At 39.1% G+C, this 21,659-nt stretch overlaps 1 protein-coding gene and 1 pseudogene across 1 annotated transcript in view; both read right to left on the bottom strand.

The window, feature by feature from the left end:
- Positions 1-21,659, bottom strand: part of LOC145895919 (uncharacterized) — a 52,110-nt gene that overhangs the window by 29,137 nt on the left and 1,314 nt on the right. Inside the window, exons 3-4 of the mRNA XM_082984696.1 lie at positions 17,036-17,047; positions 2,967-3,081 (exon numbers count right to left, since the gene is read on the bottom strand). Of these exons, the coding sequence (XP_082840822.1) occupies positions 2,967-3,081; positions 17,036-17,047 (127 nt within the window). The remainder of the gene's footprint in view (positions 1-2,966; positions 3,082-17,035; positions 17,048-21,659) is intronic.
- On the bottom strand, positions 78-2,225 carry LOC145894587 (G-protein coupled receptor GRL101-like; annotated as a pseudogene).

Raw genomic sequence — 21,659 nt, forward strand, 5'->3', positions numbered from 1 at the left:
GTCAAAAAAATATTCGGTTCTATCCATTCGATGCCAGGAAAAATACACATTTTGCACAAACTGAATGCAAGGTTTATTTACAGATCAGTTTCTGCTTCAACCACATGTAAGTTTTCTCGGTTAGCAACCACAACCACATTTTCCTGTTACTCTTCCTGTGGTTGACGTCTGAAAACGCTACGTAGGCCATCCCGGACTCTATCATAAAGCAGTTTCGGTGCGTTGGAATAGATGAGGGGATTTAGAGAGCTGTTTATGGGAAGCAGGATGATTGCTGACACAGCGTACATCACTGGAGGCATAGGGACTCCACCGATGTTTACAAATGCCATGATGGAAATTGGAACCCAGCAGAGAAAATCGGTAACTATCAGTCGGATGATTTTCTTTTGTATTTCTGCCGAAACAGCATTAATGGTATAATATGTCTGCAACACGAATGTGCTTACCTTTGTTTTGTCTTGCCGCCCTTCCACTTCTTAGTCTCTTGTTCACTTGCCTGGTACTGTCAGTTGGCTTCTTGTAAATCCAAATATACGTCATTGCAACGAACATGAAGGCCAGGAAGTTAAGAGTAATAATAGCGATTGAATATCCCCATGCCTTGTCGTTGGTTGTTACATACAGTTTGCTGATGCAAACACTGCTGCTGCTGTAATATCTACACATAAACAATTTTGTGGATACAAAATTAAAATTTTGCACAATTAAAACACAAACCCTAAATATCCAGAAATATCAAATAGCTCAGTGTAATTGTAATCTTCAAGAATATCCATAAAATCCATCCAGGAATTAGCATCATTTACTCGCATAAGGGCAGTATTGAGTTCTTGGGAATCATTGCTTGTGAAGTTGTGTTGGAAAGTTACAAATCGATCCATGAAGTTATTCATACCTGTATACCCAACGTTATAGTGTGATTCGAAACTGGTATCACCACCAACAATTTCTCACTAGAAAAGTCGACTGCAACATTGTCATAAAACGGATTCTCATTCATCCAAGCTTTGGTTTCAAACAAATGTTGAAGTTGAGTTGTGAGTGGAATAAAAGCAATTGTAAACGAGAATGCCCAGGAGAGGATAATGGAAAGGATGACAGTTTTCAATTCCGGTTTCAAGGATGCATCGTGTGGCTGAAACAAAAGAGAACATTAACGTGTTTTCATTAAAAGCAATAAGTTTGCAAGCTGGGCGTTCCTTTCAATTCGAAGGACGGGGAATGTAGTTTTTCAGTTCGAATTCCATCGGACTGAAATTGCTACCTCTTTCTTTACCCACTTTCCGGAGATAAAAGATTTCCAAAGAGAAAGTTGTCATAAACTTTTGGAACGGCCCGGTACCGGTTCAACGAAGTTGGCAATAGCTGACTTAATCAAATACAATTGTTTCACTTACATTTTTCACAGCATACAGTCGGAATATGGTCAACAGAACCATTGCAAACACCGATGTTTCGCTTGAAAGCAAAACCAATACCCCCATAGTGGTGCAACTTCCGCTTGATCTCCAAATAAGGTCATTGGCACAATAATTTCCAGAGTATCTGACACCAGCGGCTCCCAGCATGATCAGATAAACTCCCATGAGTAGACCGGAAACGGATACATTCAAAACGAGCAGATGGTTTGTGCGAAATGCAGCAGATTGTGATTCTGTCGTCGCCAACGTTTTGCCTTCCATCACCATGACAACCTCAAAACAAATTGGAGGAATATACCACGTGTTCTTATTGCGCAACAAAGACAAAACTTAGTTTAATTTACCAAATTTCCGGCAATGGCGAGCATCCCCATTATCCACACAATGGCTCGTAGAAATGGGTTCGCAATCAACTCGTATCGTGATGAAAATATGTTTTCGTTGATCACTTTTGTATTTGTCGGGCACTCGTCTGACCAATCAGAGCAGTCGCCGACTCCATTGAATTTCTGTGGAGTAAATTAAAGAAAACTTTGCAGTTAAGTTGGTCATATTGGCGTCTGTAAACAACATAATGCGCAATTACTATTTCGTATGTAATTGGTGAACAACGGATCTATGAAAATTGGATAAAAAATGTGTACTGCAATATACATGTGTAGTTTTGTGTACGTGGAAGGCGTGTGACGCGATAATTGACAAGAAAGCTGGTGACAAAAATAAGAATTAATTCGTAAACTGGCAGTTCTCATCTTGTGGCAAACGTTGAGGTGTGCTTGTGTGATTAGGTGTAGAGAACATGATTTGTGAAGTGGGTCGTAATTAAATTAATGTTGTTTGGTGTTGGTCCTTTTAACATTAGGTGTTTCTATATAATTTTTTACTTTGGCGTTAGTTTATTTAATTATAAAAGTAGCCACCTGTGTAGTTTGGGTCCCAACATTTGTTTTGGCGGTGAGCCGTTAGTGCAGGGTGAACTGAGCGTTTACTATAGTTGGGGTTGGAGGACCGCGTTAGTACATGGATCAGATTGGGAGTAAACGGTTGGTTTAGATCAGAGATACTCAAATATTTTTAGTGCTAAATTAGAAACCTTAAGTTCATAAGGCTTTATTCAGACCTGTTTTGTGACCCAATCGCACATTTTAATCCCGCGAAGATCAACTTCAAAAAACTTTAAATATTGTTAAAAAGTGTTTACCTTCTCCTTCTTAACGAACAATGGATCTTTGTTTTCGCAATAAAACCTTCCGTCATTTGTGCAGTTTATTTCGTCACTTTCATCATCGCAGTTAATTGTGAGGTCACAAACATCCGATTTGTTGACAGAAATCTGTCGCAAATGTCTGTTAAACCGTCTTTGTGATTAACTGTGTGTGGAATATTCAACAAAGGGCATTATGACAAACAATACTGAACAACAGACACCGATACCTATTTGCCTTTTATAGTTAAAATACAGCTTTAAAGTGATTTTTTTTCAAACTCTTGTAATTAAGGTCTAAATTTTTTTGTGGTTTTGTTGACAAGAAATAACTTTACTTTGACTCCATTTAACGCTGGACAGTAGAATCTTCCTTCCTTTGTGCAGTTTTCTTCCGGATATTCGTCACTTTCATCCTTGCAATCGATGAAACCGTCGCATACATTGGACATAGGAATATTGAGAAGTCCGTGTTTTGTGTCGCAGTGTTTCCGATGTTTGCAAAGTTGAGGATCTTCATCGTGGTCGAAGAATCGACGTGTGTCAAGATTGCGGATCCGACCACCGCAATCCTGTCTCCCATCGCACAGTAGTTTGTTTTTGAACGACCTCCTCCAACCCCACAACACTCCATCCTGTGTAAAACACATCACGTGGTTCCTGGTATGTTTTTGTGCGAACGATTTGTTGCTCATGCTGGAAGGAATATTTTTGTTATTATTTTAAACGAATCTTTTGTTAGTTATTGTAAGGCTTGTCGGGTTTTCCTGGCTGTTACATTAGGTTTTATCATAAGTTTGGAAGCAGGTATCGCCACAAAATCTGTGAATCAGGTGGCGACAGACCAGCAGGGACCGTAAACTTTTGTTACAAACTCAATTTGTCAGGTAACAGTGCCCATGTGGGACACCTAGAAACGTCCAACGACAGTTCCACAATGGAGGAACGAGACCCTGGGAAAATCGAAGCCTTAATTAAGAACACCCTTTAGCTCAGTGTTTAGATGATCGAGATCTGTGTTACCAAACTCTGGAAGCAGCTGGAGGGAGTTAGCGATAAAGCACACTTTATGCTCGCCTGCGCACCCAAACAGTTAATCTAACACCAGTCACGGAGCTAAGATAAGCATTTTCTGGCAAATAAGACTCCTGCAAAGATAGGAAGTTCCTGTCAAAACCTGCTCGATTGGTCGGACTCGAATTCGCAATTTGAGCGTCGAGTTTGTGCTTCCATTCACCCAATGCCAGATGGACTGTAAATCTAAATTAACCACCATCAACCTTCCAGCGACGGACAACTAGCCTGGAAATATGTACGTTTTATGATTTTGTGTCCACCTTGCATGATGTTTCACAAACTCAATATTACGACACATCGACAGCAACAGACGTCATGGCAGCAAACTTGTTCGAGACTTTTATACAAGGGAATGTGATCACTATGTGATTGTCATACATTACAAGATGTTTAGTTTTTTAAGTTTTCTTAAAGTTTTTACATCAACCAGGTAAAAAACAAAGAAAATAGCAAAATAAACCTGACGATTAATTTGTGACGAAAGCGAGAATTAATTCTTTAACGTGTGGAATGTGACGACGAAATTGACTTTTCATGCGACTCCTCTTCCAAACTCTCGTTGCAAATGTTTCGCAATTTTCTCAGCATTTTGCAATATTCTATCCGCCGTGGTCTCAGTACTTTAAGTATCCACAAAAGGGATATGTCTGCTGTTATTTTTGTGCCAATTGTTAAAAATGTGGGTATTATATATGAGTACGACATGCCATGTTGGGTGGTTTAGTGCAACCCAAATACCACTAAAATTCCAGCCATTTCAACGTTGCACAGGAAACGTCTGGGGAACTCGGTACAAATACGACTTCCAAATGTTAACGACCTTGACAGTATTTCTTTAGTTATGTAATAGGATTTTGTAAATAATTATTATCACGTATAATTGAAGTCTTGCACGGCGAAAGCCATATCCACCCTAGAGAAGCCGAATGCCACGCGCTTTGCAGGAATTAGTTGAACCCTGTGTTTTGTAGCAACAAGGTAGGTGTAGTGTGGTTATTGTGCATGATGTCACTGAATGTTCCCCACCAGTATATAACAACGTCTGTACAACGTAATCTTTGCACAAGCACATAAAGTGCATATGACACGGACATGGCAACTTTGCGTAAAACTACTACAACCAACTTATATCCAAAGTTTTTCGGTTCTACGTCAACTAAACAATGCAGAAAACTGCACGAAAACTGGCGGCGACTGAAAATCGTAAACCTTTTGCACTGTGGCGAAATTGACATCATACAAGGCACTCGCGTCGAAAAAATGTATTGTTTAGATAGGAGAAGGCGGCTTGTATTGCAGATATCAAATAGTTTCAAACATAGAACAATCCACAGATTACGTTACGTCAAAGGTCAGAACAGGGTTTTACATCACACAAAAATATGTCACTGTGACGTTACAAACCAAAGGATTATTTGTCCCTAATTATCTGAAGATCATAGGGTATAGCAGCAACGACATTACCCTGTACTTCGATGAGACGGGGTTGGTGCGTTTCATTGCTCAGTGACATTACATGACGCCATTTTTTGGTAACTTTAACTTTCCTCTTTGCATTGACTTTAATTTGAAAATGATTCCAGCATCATTTCTAGTTTTAGTGGTTGATTGTGGCGAATTAAATGAATCATTTATGACTCGAACTCGTAGGCAACACTACTGGAACGCAAAAAGTGGTACTATGACAGAATAACTGTTTTGCATAATCAGTTAATTTGGTCGGCCTTTCCTGGCGGTTTTTGCCAGCCTCAAAATTCAATTAACCTACTTCTATCTTTTGCTGTGATTGGACAAAACGACAATGCTAAACTGACGGTTTGTCTCTGTCGTGTTTTCAAAAGTTCATGTATCACGTTAACGATCATAAATGCTGTAACAACAAGAACACCCTGTCCCAGTAACTGTTTTGTTATTACACAACTAAAAAAGACATAATAGGTCTAAATAGCGGCCATCTTTCTGCAGCTCAAATTAACATCAAAATCCGTTTGTTGCACTTTAAAGTTATGAACATCTCCTAGTTTAATCATTTACATGTTTGATTTTTCCGTGTCACATGCACTTTAAACTTCTGCGCAGTGTGACGTTCTTTGATCATATAAGAATGAAGAATCGTATTATAAATCTTTCCATTGTGCTTCGTGGATTAGTTCGCTTTGAAACGAACAAGTGAAATTGCAAAACCACAACATTGGTTGTAACTCGTTTCATGTCTCTGAGTGTTTGTTCCACAGTAATTCGGAAAACTACAGAAACCAAACCATTGAGGTAACAAATATTTACGTTTGGCGAAGTAAGTGAAAATCTTTGTAAGTTCGTGTAATAATTACGTTCGACTGCGTAAACATTGTTGCAAACGTTTGCTTAAACTGGAGTTTGTCCAGCAAGTGAGTAAGTACATTGCGTTGGTAAGAACCTACAAATGTACGTAAACATCTAAACCATTTTAATTAAGTCTGGTAAACTTATTTCCCACAAAACACTAAGTTATGTATTCTCACTTACGAAACACCTCCACCTCCCCTGTATGTAGTTTGTTGTGGTTGTTGAGCAGTTGTTCTTCACTTCCTCATCAACACTGAAAATATTTGAATGTTTCGCGTTTATTTTATATTTAAAAACTCCAATTGAATGCAGATGATATTTACTTGCGACTCCTGTAGTAATTAAACAAACGTCTTTAAAACCCATACATGAGAATTCAGCTCAGAACTGACCTAAAATTACGAAAATACGCTTAACCTACAAACACGTACTGCAGGGTAGCTGAGGAACAGACAAACATATTGAAACCACTTTAACCCAACAACTAAGACTGTCAATTTGATAATATGCAAATTTCCTATGGTTGGTCGCCCATTATTGAAACACTGTTGCGTCACCAAGGTTGCCCGCTTGTGGTGCCCAGATATGCGATGACTTGCATTTAAAGTCTTTTTCGACTACAATACTTTGTATTCACGGTCTAAAACGCCTTTATGATGTCATGACAGTAAAGGAATGGGTATTTTCCTACAGCGGCGAAATACATCATTGTAAACTGCATTATTCATGAGTCATGCCAATAAACACAAGTCGTGCCAATGAAAACAAGTCATGTAGTATTTTTTAGACACTTAACACACCTTACACTTTTGCAAGTCATATAATTATGGTGACACATTGGATGTCAGTGGTTTTAATCTTATGAATAAACTAATGCTTTATCACTTACTAATGAAACTTGCCACAATCTTTTGTTTTCGTAATTTGACAAAAACATTCGTCACTTTTGTCGGGACAGTCGATGACGTCATCACATACACGTGACCTTGAGATGATCATAGGGTCATTTGTACATTGGAAGCATGAACGATGATTAAAGGTCCCCAAACTTCGAATGTCTCTGCAAATAACACAAGTCAATTCCGTCTTATCTCCACGAAAGGAATTTTCAACCAGCCACAACACTTCACAAATACCTGACATCTCCATTCTCCGAGGTGTAACACAAATCAGATTTATCATCACAATCTGCAATGCCGTCCCATAGAAACATCTGCGGAAGATCGCAATTCCTTCCATTCCGAACACATTTGAATCCATATCCATTATTCCAGTGTTGGAAAGCTGGAATGTCATTGCAAATATCGCCATCACAAACAGTCGAACGACACTGGGAGTGGAAGGGGCAGATGTCACACAGTGTTTTGCCAACACATTGGATTATTCCTTTGCAAAACTCTTCCACTCTTAGGGCGCATACTTTGTTTGAAGCCCAGTAGTCAAGCTTGTTGTCGCAACTGTAACAAAAGTAAAGTATTACGTCATACAACAAAAGTTTCGGGAGATTTGTGTTAGTTAATGTTTAAACATGGAAGAGTCGTCATGGTTGATAATCAGTAAATGTTATGTTTGGTTTTAATAAACCAGATAAATGCCAATTAGTCATGCACGACTGGGTATGCAGATATGTGAATAACAATACACAACCTACGACTTTACAATAATTTTGCCTTACATCTGCTGAAAAATAACTTTTAGAAAGTAAATTGGAGCCAATATTATAAATTGCAAACAGTTGATCACTGTTTCGTCTCTTTGTAAGGTCTCCACAGTGCAGCTTGGTGCGACTGATGCTGACGATCATGCCGACCATCCGGTCAGGCAAATACTTCTACTTTGTGGTGACTATACAGCCACCGTCATCCGTTGGGCACCAAACACGTAGGTGCATCCATACGGAGAAAACAAGGTGGAGAAAACTATTGGAAACAGGTAATTATTCGTGTAACTCTGTCAAGCAATGCTAAATTTATCAAATCTTTCGCGAAGATTTCTATTTCTTCGAAAGGATTTCGACAAATGTCAATGAACGAAAAGCAGCTGCAAACGAGGCAGCAGACGCAAAACCACCGCAAACCGTAGATAAGAGCAAGACAGACGCCTGACCCGTATCTTAACCTGGGTTCCAATCCCGGTGTGGTAAAAACCGATACCGCCCTGGGGTTCCTACTGAAGCACCCACGCAACCAGTTGCCATAAGTCAACTATGCGGGACGACGGCATTACCGAAATGCGGTCCCACAAACGGAAAAAAACATCTTACGGCCACACTACATACGCAACATCAGGCAAGCAATTTAAATGTCTATGTGGCGAAGTACATTCAAAATACCGCTGCTCCGAATGAAGTCCATGCCGTTGTGACAACACAAACTACCAGTGTTTATAGATTAGTTGTACATGTGGCACATGTTATGATCTTATGCCCGGAGAGAAGGTTATGTATAACTATAAGGCAATAATACCAAATGACTTCAACACAAACTGTTTTTAGCAAGCCAATATCTTGTACTTATGTTATTGTTTTTGACAATGGCGCCTACTTCGTACATACGTGTGTGCATTGAGGACTTCCGGTCCCATCCTCTTAAACTCGGTGCCGCTACAGGGATTGGTTGTTACGGCGCGGTCAACATCCCCCTCTTTTCTGACCTATCACCTCTCTCTCCTTTTAAAACAATATTACAAACCCCGCATATACTGGAAACCCCCGCAACACACCAACTATCCCTCATTGAATACAACCTTGAAATTCCCTAAATTCCTCGACCTTCGAATTAGAAACACGCACTTCTTCATATGGACACCACCTACTTTGACACCGCTGCACACCTAAACTTTCCCAAACTCCCACAACCTACTACACCCTTACTCCACAACCCTTACAGCCCTTTTGAACACCTCTATGTTGCCATACCATTTAAAAATCCGTAACTGAATCCGCAATGACTCTTGCCCTTCGAACAACATCCCCCAACACCTCATCCAATCCCTAAAACAGTCTATAAACTTTAAGCTCGTGATCCAGCGGAACAGGAAATCACCTTTCTTGAAGGCGTCCTGGCCGATGTGTCAAATATTTTATAAATATAAATTAATTAACCTTCTCTCCACCCCATTCTTACATCAACAAAACTTAATCCTGTACCATTGCTTAATTTGTTTTTTTTTTGCAATTCACGTTTAACATAGCTTACTTTTTCTGACGTTTTTTTCTCTTATCCTCTTTACTCTTCTCCCACATTTTTCTTTTAATACGATTTTTTCTTTTTTTGCCATCGTTTATATTATTTCTGTTTCCATTGCTTTGTGTAAATTTTTGTGTGATATTCGTTGTGGCAGATTAGTTTTCCAGAATACAAAAATACACAGTGGCCATCTGTCTGCAGCTCACAGCATTCATATTATTGGCTCCACTTTGCTTGTGTATAAGATAAGCAACGCCTGCTAAAAATCTTTAACATGAAACTTGCTAGTGGGTATACACTTTTCGTGCGCTATAATAGTCAATTCCTCAATACGACGTTTCAAAAGTAAATGTATTATGATTGTAACGTATTTACACGTGTTTGGTAACAATGCTCAATTTAAAAACAATGTGTTAAACAGGCGAACATTAATGAAACTTTTACTTATCACGGCAAATTATGCAAAAAGATTAACGATTACGTTTATTTAAAATTTTCAACAACATTATTGTTACGTTTGAGTGTTTCGCATTCAATAAATCCCTTGAAATATTGAATACACTTCTAAACGCGTGGGGTTTTGAAACTATCTTATTTAACCCTCTTTATTATAAACTGTTCAAAATTCGTTATTTTAATAAAAGTCAAACCCTGATAACATCGTCTATTGGTTGGTCAACACTAATACAATGAATGTAGGAAACATATTTAAGTGCTTTCACCTGATGTAAGAACTGGTTGGGTTTTCAGGATAAGTGAAAAAATTGGCCAGTTTCTCATCACTTCCGCCCCTGCAATCGGGACCACCATCACAAAACGATTGAGCCCACATCTCCATCCCATCATCGCAAGTGAACTCTGTACAAAACACATGAACGTAAATCGATTTGAAATCCATTAAAATCTGTATAACGAAGCAATATATTAAATTAATTGAAAGTTTATGTTTTGTAAAAAAATACTTACTTTCGCTAGGTTTATACAGTGCTGAAGCAATTGTGATGAATGAGAGCAGGATTCCAACCACCTTCATCCAATACCTGATAAAAACACAAAGAGTTTATATCTTGTAATAATATGTTTCTCTAACTCTGGGGAATGACATCATCATGGATTTTAGTTTTACAAACTTTAAGTCCAAGGAACACTGCAATGTTATTTAAGTTAACTGGTAATCTTCAAAATTTCAATGGCTTTTTATATAAACTGTCGTCACTTTTTTCTGTTTGTTTTTATTCTCATCCGCTTGTTGCCCAAACGCTTAGAATAAATATTCAGTAGTTTTCGCCAAATCTCGACAGCTCACGGAACCCTTCATATTTTTTGATAAAGCTTATTCAAAGGGTTGTATTGTCATTTTTGGAAAACAAAAGTTTAACCTCCACACTGGTTCAACTATGTGTCTGATTTAAATACTTTAAACCACGTTTAGTTTACTCCAGCCGATCCGTCGGGTTTCCATCGCTTACAAAAAGCGGGCAAATATTGTAAGCGACCGTTTATAACCAGCTGTCAGATTATGACCAGGTATAATTTTTGAGCGATATTAAGGAACCAACATTTCGTCCCGGGCTCACAATGCGCCTGGAGAAGCGTGAGACACCGTGTAAGTTAATAACACCTGTTAACTAGATCACAGACCAGACCAAGTTTAACCTCACTCTATAAACCGTAGCCCCAACCATGCTAAGATTTGCATAGAAATAACAAATTAAAATTTAAACGTCCTCGCTTAGACGGGGTTGATATTTATGTTCATTTTTATCCCGCGCAAAAATTATGCATATTTATTGTTTTTGCGACAAAAATGTGGCTATATTTCACCATGTTAAGAATTTAAATAGCTCACAAACCTTGCTCCCATTTTTAGTCTGTCGGACCCTGCCCTGATCCGTCTCAAATCCTCCCTCTGATCAACCAACGACTTCTCCAGCAACACAAAATGTTTTGAGTTGTTACAAGGTTGAAAAAGTTGTTGGCAAATAATCTAGCCTAGATCACAGCAAAATATCCAACTCCGCAACGAAAAAATTTTCCCTAGGGAAATACCAATATAAGTAGATGCCCAGTCTTATATTCATGCAACCTTTCTATTGTCCTTAAGTTTGCCTTCGCACTAAACATCGCCAGAGATTATATATAGACAGGCATTGTTACGCAAATAATATGGATATTCTGCATTGTTCCTTTTACCGTCCCTATTCATTATGACGACATTTGTTTTTTCTTTGCACTTCCTATTGTCCCAACACGAGACTGAGGCTAGGGCACAAGGGACACACGGTCGGGCATTGCGCGGCTTCCATACGATTGTCCTTCTACAACCTAATATCACGTGACGCAATATTTATTCACGGCGTAATTGTGTTTTGCTTACTTACGAACGCATCTCTGCCTCACAAATAAGAAACTTCTTACTTCAAGTAAATGGGACTGAACTTGGGGTCACAAGTCATGTTTGTTACCCTTCGGGCTAAACTTGGACTTCGTCTGGGACAATTTGGATTTATTCCATCAATGGTTTCATCGACCCATGATATTTTGTGTTCATGTTCAACTTTTTTTTTATTTTGTGTTCATATTTGTTGTTCAACAGCGTAGTTTGCGTGAAAAATAAAAATGATGGGATTTGTGAATATTTAGTGATGCTGCAACTTTCATGATTAGGTAAAAAATGTAATCGTGCAAGATATTGTGTATATTTGATCAACAAGTGGTTCCCAAAATAGGCGCAATCGTACGGGGGCGCTGGAGACCAAATGAGCGATTGGGGGGCGCTAGGAAATAAATGAGCGCTTTGTGACAGGGCAAGCGTAAGTCAGTGTTTCCCAACCGGTGGTACGTGTACAACTAGTAGTACGCGACCGCATTCCAGGTGGTACGTGAGCATATTTCCGTAATTTGCGGGTATAGTTCGAATTTATTAAATCGTAACTGATTTCAAAATTTCGGATTGTTCATCCCCAATGTTACTTTGTAACACTCAACTAGGTGGTACACGACGAAATTGTTTTACCTCCAAGTGGTACGCAACCACAAAAAGGTTGGGAATCACTGGCCCAAATGATTCAGTCCAATCTTTGTATAATTTATGCTACTGCAAAAAGGGCCTTTCTCGCATGCTGAACTAGAAGTAAAAATGAGGATTTTCGGTGGTATGGTTTACTTGTTGTTAACTAGAGTTTGGTATTCAAATATTAGAAATCAGACGAAATTGGTGTCATTCCACCAACGTCACCCATCGCATTAATTGACAAGCAACAAATAAATTCGTTGTGTTTTTTGTCTGTTCTGTTGGGCGTTGTTAAATGACTAATGTGTTTGAAGGGCGATACTTAAAAAAAGTTTGAGAAACACTGGATTAAACAAATCGCTTGCAATGTCAATGAACATATGTTTAACTCAATGCACGCTGGTAAAAACCAATCAAATTATTTGACGGCCATCGAATCCAATATTTCTTTTTAATGACCACGTGCGGTCAACAACCCGATGGCACAATAAAACGTCGTTGTGTCAAACGACTGCATATATGTAAGCTGCATTAAATAACTCCAACCATTACTATATTGTTAGAACGCTATTCTTCATCATAATACGTTTTATATGTCGTCATGTTAAAAATACGAATATCTTTATGTGAGGCCCACCTCGTTCGTATAGTAGAGTGCTGTAATATTTGCATATTGAGACGCACGCATCAACTACTGACTCAAATTAGACAATTAAACGGATGTTTCAAGTTAATTTGCAATAAAGGAACAGCCAGGAAGTGGTCGAACGGGCCAAATTATTGAAATAACTTTCCAATATTCATTTGATGATCTAAAACATAACATTGTTGGATTCGAAACAATGTTTAATTACGGACGACGCTTGGAATATAGTTTCCAAATTTTCAGTCAAAATTGACCTGCGCGCCATTTTCAAGGCAATAGCGCGCCCTGTGGTGTGAATACCTGTATCAAGTACAAAGATAATGTTGCTGTTCCTGCCAGGCATATTATATTTGAATAGTTTGTTTTTCACATAAAACCGTAACTCATATTCAACGAGGCTTCGCTTGCTATCCAGCTAAGCTCTCATAGGCTAATGGTTCAGCACACAACCAACACCAAGAAAACGTACCAACACGAAAAAATAACGCTAACACCGCTTATGATATCACGTGATGTTATAAAAAGGGCTGGAAACAACAGTTACAGCAAGTTGTTGTAAAGCACCAGGAAATATACGCACTGTTTCCTATCATTAACACAGCGATTGTTCTTGTGGATATGGATCGCTTCTAGAAAAAGGCGCTTTGTATGATCCACCTCCCTTTCAAGAACCTCGTCCTTGTCGAAGGCAATCCGATGACCTTTTAAGGCAGCATGCCTGGCCAACGCTGTCTTCCTTGCGACTTTTGATGCAACGTCGCGGCGGTGCTCCTTAATTCTGGTTTTCAGGGCTCTTCCGGTATCCCTGAAGTAGACCCCCTCGCACTCTCCACATGGAATTGAGTAAACCACTCATTTTGGTTCCGCTGCTTCCGTAGTAATGAGGTGCGACAATAATCTACGGAATGTTGTGTGGGGCCTAATGTAGACCCTAATGTCATAATCGGTCAGCATCCGCTGTAAAATCTCGGTGAGTGTGGGGACATAGGAAAGAACCACCGAACCGAAGGTTGGCGTCGGGTCATTTGATGTGACGCCCGACCTTCTACGTGATATCCACGAGGGGTACGAGTTTTCCCGCAGCTCGTGTCGAATGATATTGATCTCTTCGTCATGATCTTCTTCGCTTGAGTTCAAAATATCAGCTCTTGCTATAAGGGACTTCAGAACCGCCTTTTTGTGTTGTAATGGATGCGCCGACTAGAAGGAAAGGTAGCGGTTTGCGTGAGTCGGCTTACGGTAGACGCGAGTGCCGATTTTGCCACCCACGTTTCGGTACACTTCCACATCCAAGAATGGTAGTTTCTTATCAATTTCTTCCTCCAAAGTAAACTTTATAGATTCCTAAATGCCGTTCAGGTGGGCAAGGAAGGACTTCAGGACCGAAATATCGATAATGCAATGCGTATCATCAACTCAAGGCCTCCAAAAACGAGGAAGATGTGCAAATGTTGCAAGCGCCCTATTTTCAATCGTCTCCATTACCGCATTGGCAATCACCCATCGCCGTTCCAAATACCGGTTGGTTAGAAATCCCTCAAAAAGAGAAGTAGGTCGCGTTTAAGCATAAATTAAGCCCTTCTGCAATGTCCTCGCGAGACAATAGCTTTCGCTCTTCAAGATTTTCGTCTTTTTGTAAACAGTCCATGAGGTTTTTTTTAATTTACAATGATTTAAAGTTAGAGGCTCTTTAACATATGCAGATATGTTCCCAGCAAAATTGGTGGTCTAATGGTTTTGATGTTGTCGTTTGTGGTACACGCTTTTATTGCAACTACCTATTATCTGCTTTTACAGATGATTGCAACAGAAGCAAATCAACCTTTCTTGTCCAGATTTTACTGCCCACAGTAATATTTTTGTGAGAAGTGGAGCCTACATTGATAGCACATGTGATAATAAATAACGGTGACAAGTGTTTGTTAAAATGTTGCAGAACAGACGTGTTTGCGCGCTTTTAGGAATATACTGCAATATTCCACAAAACGTTTTCTGCTTGTATTTTATTAACCTAAGTACTTATTATGAGTCTCCATTTAAATACCTGATAAATATATCATATTTTGCAAAGTTGTAGAAATGACGTAGTTTATAGCAACCACTTTGCATAAGCAGAATTAGTCCATACACACAGGGTTTTTTATTTCCAAATGCTTTGCAAGTTTTATTATATAGATGACGTAATGAAAAAACGCTGGAATAATGTTCACTCAAAATACAAACAGCAAGGTCTTCTTCCAAATGGAAATTGTGAGGTTATACACAAATGGTATCCAAACTGCGCCATAGGCATCCTATTTATGTGAATACAGTATTATGTTCTTATTGATTACTTCCCGTACGTCTGGTGAATAAATTTCAAATGATTACAGGCATGGCTTTCGTTCGGCAAAACCTGCGAATTCCAAGCGGAGACAGGCGAGTCGATCTTCCAGGTTTTTCGGGTAAATTGCGGCATTTGGAAGGAATTCAACCATCTTTCTCACGTTGAAGATTGCATTGACCACGATGTCCTCGTAGTAAAGAACGAGTTTTGTTTTTTTGCTTCACAACATTCTCTGGTGGTATGTTACCACTCCCTGGTGGCATGCTTTGAAAACTCCCTGGTATGCAGATATTTCCTAAAGGAATTCATTTGGAACACAAAACTAATAAGTTTAAATATATCTATTGTACTTGTGACTGTAGACAAAAAAGGTTGGAGACAATATTTTTGTTTGTTTTAGGTGACCAACTGTATGCGAAGAAGTAACTTTTTGTTATACTTCTGCAGCTTAAATTGTAGCAAATATGTTTGCTTGCAAGCTAATCTTTTTCCAAATCTACAACACCCAAAAATACAAATGCGTTTTACCTGTGGGAAAGTTCCCATTAGTGGGAAATTATATGGTTGTTGGTGGGTAATTAGTGGGCACCAAATGTACGAAGGTAGTTGTTATGTTCTGTATCCACCTAAAAATGTCTAAAGTGCATAACAGATATAGCGCAAATGCAATAATTAAATTCTACGGTAAAATTTTAAACACAAGTGGGAAAAAGGTTTCCCTTCACAAAACATGGGGAAATGAGAGAAAAAAAGTTAAGAACAACCACATTTTAATGTTGATCGCCCAGATGAACCAAATCTTTATTTTATTTGAGAGTGGGCTAATTAGTGTACCTGGTGAAATTATTTTAGTGGCAAAAACCATTGCGAAATGGACAGGACTAATTTGTTCTTTGAAAGTGGCTTGCGACCATAATAAATGAACAAAGAAACACATATTATCAAATATTGCAAAACGTGATTCAAATGCGATTGCCAAAGTTACCGGCAAAACGCTAATTTACAATCAACGGTTTTCCTTAGTCATTGATGTTTTGTATTGTTGCTGTTTTGTATATTTTCCTGTTTTGTAATGTGACTTAAACGAGTGAACAACAACGCTGTATTGTTTGCCAAACTTCGGAGAACTAATAACATAACTTTTTTAAACATTGGAGGCGATTGAACAATACCGCCTGTGAGTAATATAGGCGTATTTTATGACGTGTTGATATTTTTTGACTCACTGTGCAATGGACAAACATGATGGCGTATTACACAAATGTACCGCCTACATGTAAAGCCAGACAAGATCAACGTATGGGTGACAAGGTTCTTAAATCAAAACGTTACTTATTTAACCATGTTCGTTTGCACAAGAGTCAATAATTTTCACATTGCTTATTTCAGGACAAAGTGCGCTATTTAATCCACGTATTCCTTAAACAAGCAACAAGAGTTGCTAACAGGCAGCCACGCTTGGCCGAAACAGACGGAAGTCCAACAAATATCGATACATCAACAATTCTGTCTCAGAAATTAGTCCACTGTGGATTGATGTTTCGCATCTTGAATGGCGTTGGACAGAAACCGTAGCAAAACTGCAAAAAGAAAAGTTATGAACAAAATGATGATTTCATTATTTATAAAGGAAGGTGCTGATATGGTGTGTGTAGTTCATGTTCTATGTCTCATCGGGTAAATCCTCGCGTCGGTCTTGAGGTTTTGCAGCATTAACATGGTGTCAGAAGGTGGCCCATTGAGGGTTTTTGGTGTCTTTTTTATGAGATTACTACACAACTTTCGATATCGCCAACAACCGTATTAGATTCGCAACATTGGCGCCGGTTTCAAAGTGATCAAGCCTAACATGAGCAGCAGTAACCACTTGAAAGCTTTGTCGTTGATACACAAATGAAAAGAAATATATAATCAAGTGTAAATAATAGATTTTCATTCCAAGTAATTTTTCTGCATCAAATAACGCCTACCATTACTATATTGTTAGAACGCTATTCTTTATCATAATACATTTTATATGAGGTTATAAAATACGAATATCTTGATCTGAAGCCCATCTCGTTCGTAATATTTGCATATTGGGATGCCCGCATTAATTACTGACTCAAATTTCGACATTTAAAGTCAGATGAAGAAAATATCCACGGGAGTTTGTGATAGAATGGCGCGGATTAAACAGTCTGTGAGTATTGTGTTGACTTCTTCCCTCCTAAAGGATGTTTGAGAATTTGTGCAAAATTAAATTTTTACCTTGCCGGAGTTCCCGCTTCGTTTTCCCGCAGATTTTTTTTTCAACACTCGGCCTCCCTCTTCAACGGCTTGACGACTGATTTCCTGATCAGCGTTCAAATATTTCCATAATTATGACGATGAAACAATGGTTGCAAGTTGATTGACAGCTTCGTGCACGGCGCTCCTCGCCTGCCAGTCTGGCAAATTTAATGTTGGCTTCTTGACAGGATAACCCTTATGGTTTTATCGGTGCCCATGACATTTATATTTATTGTTTATGTTCAAGTACTTTTGTACAAAATTAACAAGATTCGGTCAACATTCGGGTTTGGATGAATATTAAAACATTCGGCGAATCCCGGACTTACAGAATACCCGAAAAACTATGTGAGATAGACATGATTACGGACAATTTTGCTGAACGTGGGCAAGTTTTGAAACTGTCAAAAAGTTTTGCTGCGCAGATAAAGGAGCTGTGTGTGCAAGAAGAGATAATGGTTTCGTTCGATGTGTTTTCCTGTTCACCAACGTACTGGTAATGTTGGCCGCGAACGTAGCAGCAGAAAGATTACGAAACGACTTAACATTGGAACAAAGTTGCTCGTTGCTGTCACACATTGTAGATGTCTTCGTTTGGTCCTCGATGCCACCTACCTTTGTTTCAGAGGTGATCCTTTACGGGAATATGGTCTCCTCTCTCCGTTGCTGTTGCCAACTTCATGATGGTCGGTTGAACATTGGACAACGTTAGCCAGCCCTCCTCAGTTTTGGGGACGTTATGTTGATGACTCATTCGTTGCCATGCAACGGGATGACGTGCAGTCGCTACTCTCGCATCTCTGTTGAACCAAGTCCACAATGGAGTGCGAGCAAGGCAGTAGGTTGTCTTCTTTCGATGTTTTTGTTCAAAGAGAAGAGCGAGCAACCTTTCCACAAGAGTATGCAACAAATTAACTCATTCCGACAGATATTTGTCGTTCGTCTTGGCGCACTCGATCGCCCATAGGCGTTTTTTTCACTGTACATGGAAGCTGAATCATTCATAACAAATGACGCGCAAACAATTATCCCCATTTTTTTTTCTAGAACGTAACCTGTGCTTGTAGAGGAGGTGTGTTGAGGGCAAAATACGGGTGCAGTTGCTTAGCGATCTAGCACAGGAAAGAACCTGTTTTATTTTCGTCATGACGACAATTCAAACAAGAACCAACTCAAACAGGTGAGGAATTCCTCAACAAACTCATGAAGTGTGGTTGGAACTTGTACCTCATCACAATTCACAAGTTTAAGAATACACACACTTTTACCCTCTCAACACTGTGTTTATTGATAACAACAACAAGTAGCACAAAATATGCGCAATCAGCAAACATTCAACACAACGATTAAATTTTCGTGAAAGTTTAAATTAGCAGCGAAAGAACCAGTTGATATTGAATACAAAGTAATTGATTGTGAGAAAAAAAAACGTTCAACGAAAAATCTTGCTGCTGGACATTTGATGCAATGTTAACGATGGAATGTGAATTATGATGCGATTTACACAGAGAGTTTATCCTGCCATGAATTTTACGACATCTTGTTTGCAGTAAAACATATTTATCAATGATATACAAAATACACAGGGCGAGGTTTATGTACAAGGCGTGTGAGAGGGGGTTTTGAGGGGGTGTTTTCAACTTTTTTTGGTGATATTTGAAGGTAGCAGATTATATTTTCATCTGTCGATAGTTTGTATTCCATGAGCTGGCTGCATGGAATGTTTCCAACATCATAACATCATATTTGCAAGTAAACGTTGATTCAGAAACAAAATGTAATAGGGAAGTCACTTGTATCAACGGGAATCACCCGCATCATTGTAATGTCCAAAATGATTCTACCCAAGTTGATGTCAAGCGTCCCAACACTCACTCATGATAAGAGTGTCCATGTGTTGGATGACATGTGAACGTGGGCGACGAGTCCGATCAACTCATCACGTGACTCATACCATGGTACATAAAATGAAGACCCACAAAATGCAACCAAAAAGCAAATCTTAGCAAACGGAGTGCACACCAACCAAAATTCAAGTTTTTTTGTTCCGTTGGTTGGGTCTGACGTCAAAGACGTTACTTTGCCCCATTTGTGAGATTTTTCAATGGAAAGATGTCTCTTGAAATATCAATTTCATGTTGAAATTACTTTGCCATCACAGACTAAAGCGTGACGTCAGAAACAAGATTCGGTTCTATCCATTCGATGCCAGGAAAAAACACATTTTCCACAAACTGAATGCAAGGTTTATTTACAGAGCGGTTTCTGCTTCAACCACATGTAAGTTTTCGTGGTTAGCAACCACAACCACATTTTCCTGTTGCTCTTCCTGTGGTTGACGCCTGAAAACGGCACGTAGGCCATCCCGGACTCTATCATAAAGTAGTTTCGGTGCGTTGGAGTAGATGAGGGGATTTAGTGAGCTGTTGATGGGGAGCAGGATGATTGCTGACACAGCGTATATCACTGGTGGCATAGGGACTCCACCGAAGTTTACAAATGCCATGATGGAAATTGGAACCCAGCAGAGAAAATCGGTAATTATCAGTTGCAGGATTTTCTTTTGCATTTCTGCCGAAACAAACAGCATTAATGGAACAATATGTCTGCAAATATAAATGTTCTTACCTTTGTTTTGTGTTGCAGTCCTTCCATCCCTTGGTCTCTCGTTCACTTGCCTGGCACTGGCAGTAGACTTCTTGTAAATCCAAAAATACGTAATTGCCACAAACATGAAGGCCAGGAAGTTAAGAGTAATGATGGTGATTGAATATCCCCATGCCTTGTCGTTGATCGTTACATACAGTTTGCTTATGCAAACACTGCTGCTGCTGTAATATCTACACACAAACAATTTTGTAGCGATAAAATTTCGCGCGAAGAAAAACAAACCCCAAATATCCAGAAATATCAAATAGCTCAGTGAAATTGTAATCCTCAAGAATATCCATAAAATCCATCCAGGAATTAGCATCATTCACTCGCATGAGGGCAGTGTTGAGTACTTGGGAATCGTTGCTTGTAAAGTTGTGTTGGAAAGTTACAAATCGATCCATGAAGTTATTCATGCCTGTATACGCAACACTAGTGTCATTTGAAACTGATTTCACCGCCAACATCTACGACAATATCTTACTAGTGAAGTCGACTGCAACATTGTCAAAAAACGGATTCTCATTCATCCAAGCTTTGGTTTCAAACAAATGTTGTAGTTGAGTTGTGAGTGGAATAAAAGCAATTGTAAACGAGAATGCCCAGGAGAGAATAATGGAAACGACAACAGTTTTCATTTCCGGTTTCAAGGATGCATCGAATGGCTGAAACACAAGAGAACATAAAAGTTTTTGAATTTAACAGCAAAACGTTTGCAAGATGGGCGGTCTTTCAATTCGTGAAACGGGGAATGTAGATTTCAGTACGAATCACGTCGGACTGGAAATTGTTTCCGTTTTCTCCACCCTGTAGTTCCAAAATTGGGTCATTTTAACAATATTCGTTTTAGATTCGTTTCTCATGTCAGGCTAAGAATCTAGCGATAAACTATTGGAAAGGGCCGTCACCGGTTGAACGAAGTTGGCAATAGCTGACTTAACCAACTACAATTGTTTCACTTACGTTTTTCACAGCATACAGTCGGAATATGGTCAACAGAACCATTGTAAACACCGATGTTTCGCTTGAAAGCAAAACCAATACCCCCATTGTGGTACAACTTCCGCTTGATCTCCAAATAAGGTCATTGGCACAATAATTTCCGGAGTATCTGACACCAGCGGCACCCAGCATCATCAGATAAACTCCCATGAGTAGATCGGAAACGGACAGATTCAAAACGAGCAGATGGTTTGTGCGAAATGCAGCAGATTGTGATTGTGTGGTCGCCAACGTTTTGCCTTCCATCACCATGACAACCTCAAAACAAATTGAAAGAATATAACACGTGTTCTTATTGTGCAACAAAGACAAAACAAACTTAGTTTAATTTACCAAATTTCCGGCAATGGCGAGCATCCCCATTATCCACACAATGACTCGTAGAAATGGATTTGCAATCAAATAGTATGGTGATGAAAATACTGCATTTATTTGGCACTCGTCTGACCAATCAGAGCAGTCGCCGACTCCATTGAATTTCTATGAGGAGTAAATTAAAGAAAACTTTGTTGTTAAGTCGGTCATATTTGC

This window comes from Ascidia mentula, chromosome 3 (assembly GCF_947561715.1).
Source record: "Ascidia mentula chromosome 3, kaAscMent1.1, whole genome shotgun sequence".
NCBI classification, from domain to species: domain Eukaryota; kingdom Metazoa; phylum Chordata; class Ascidiacea; order Phlebobranchia; family Ascidiidae; genus Ascidia; species Ascidia mentula.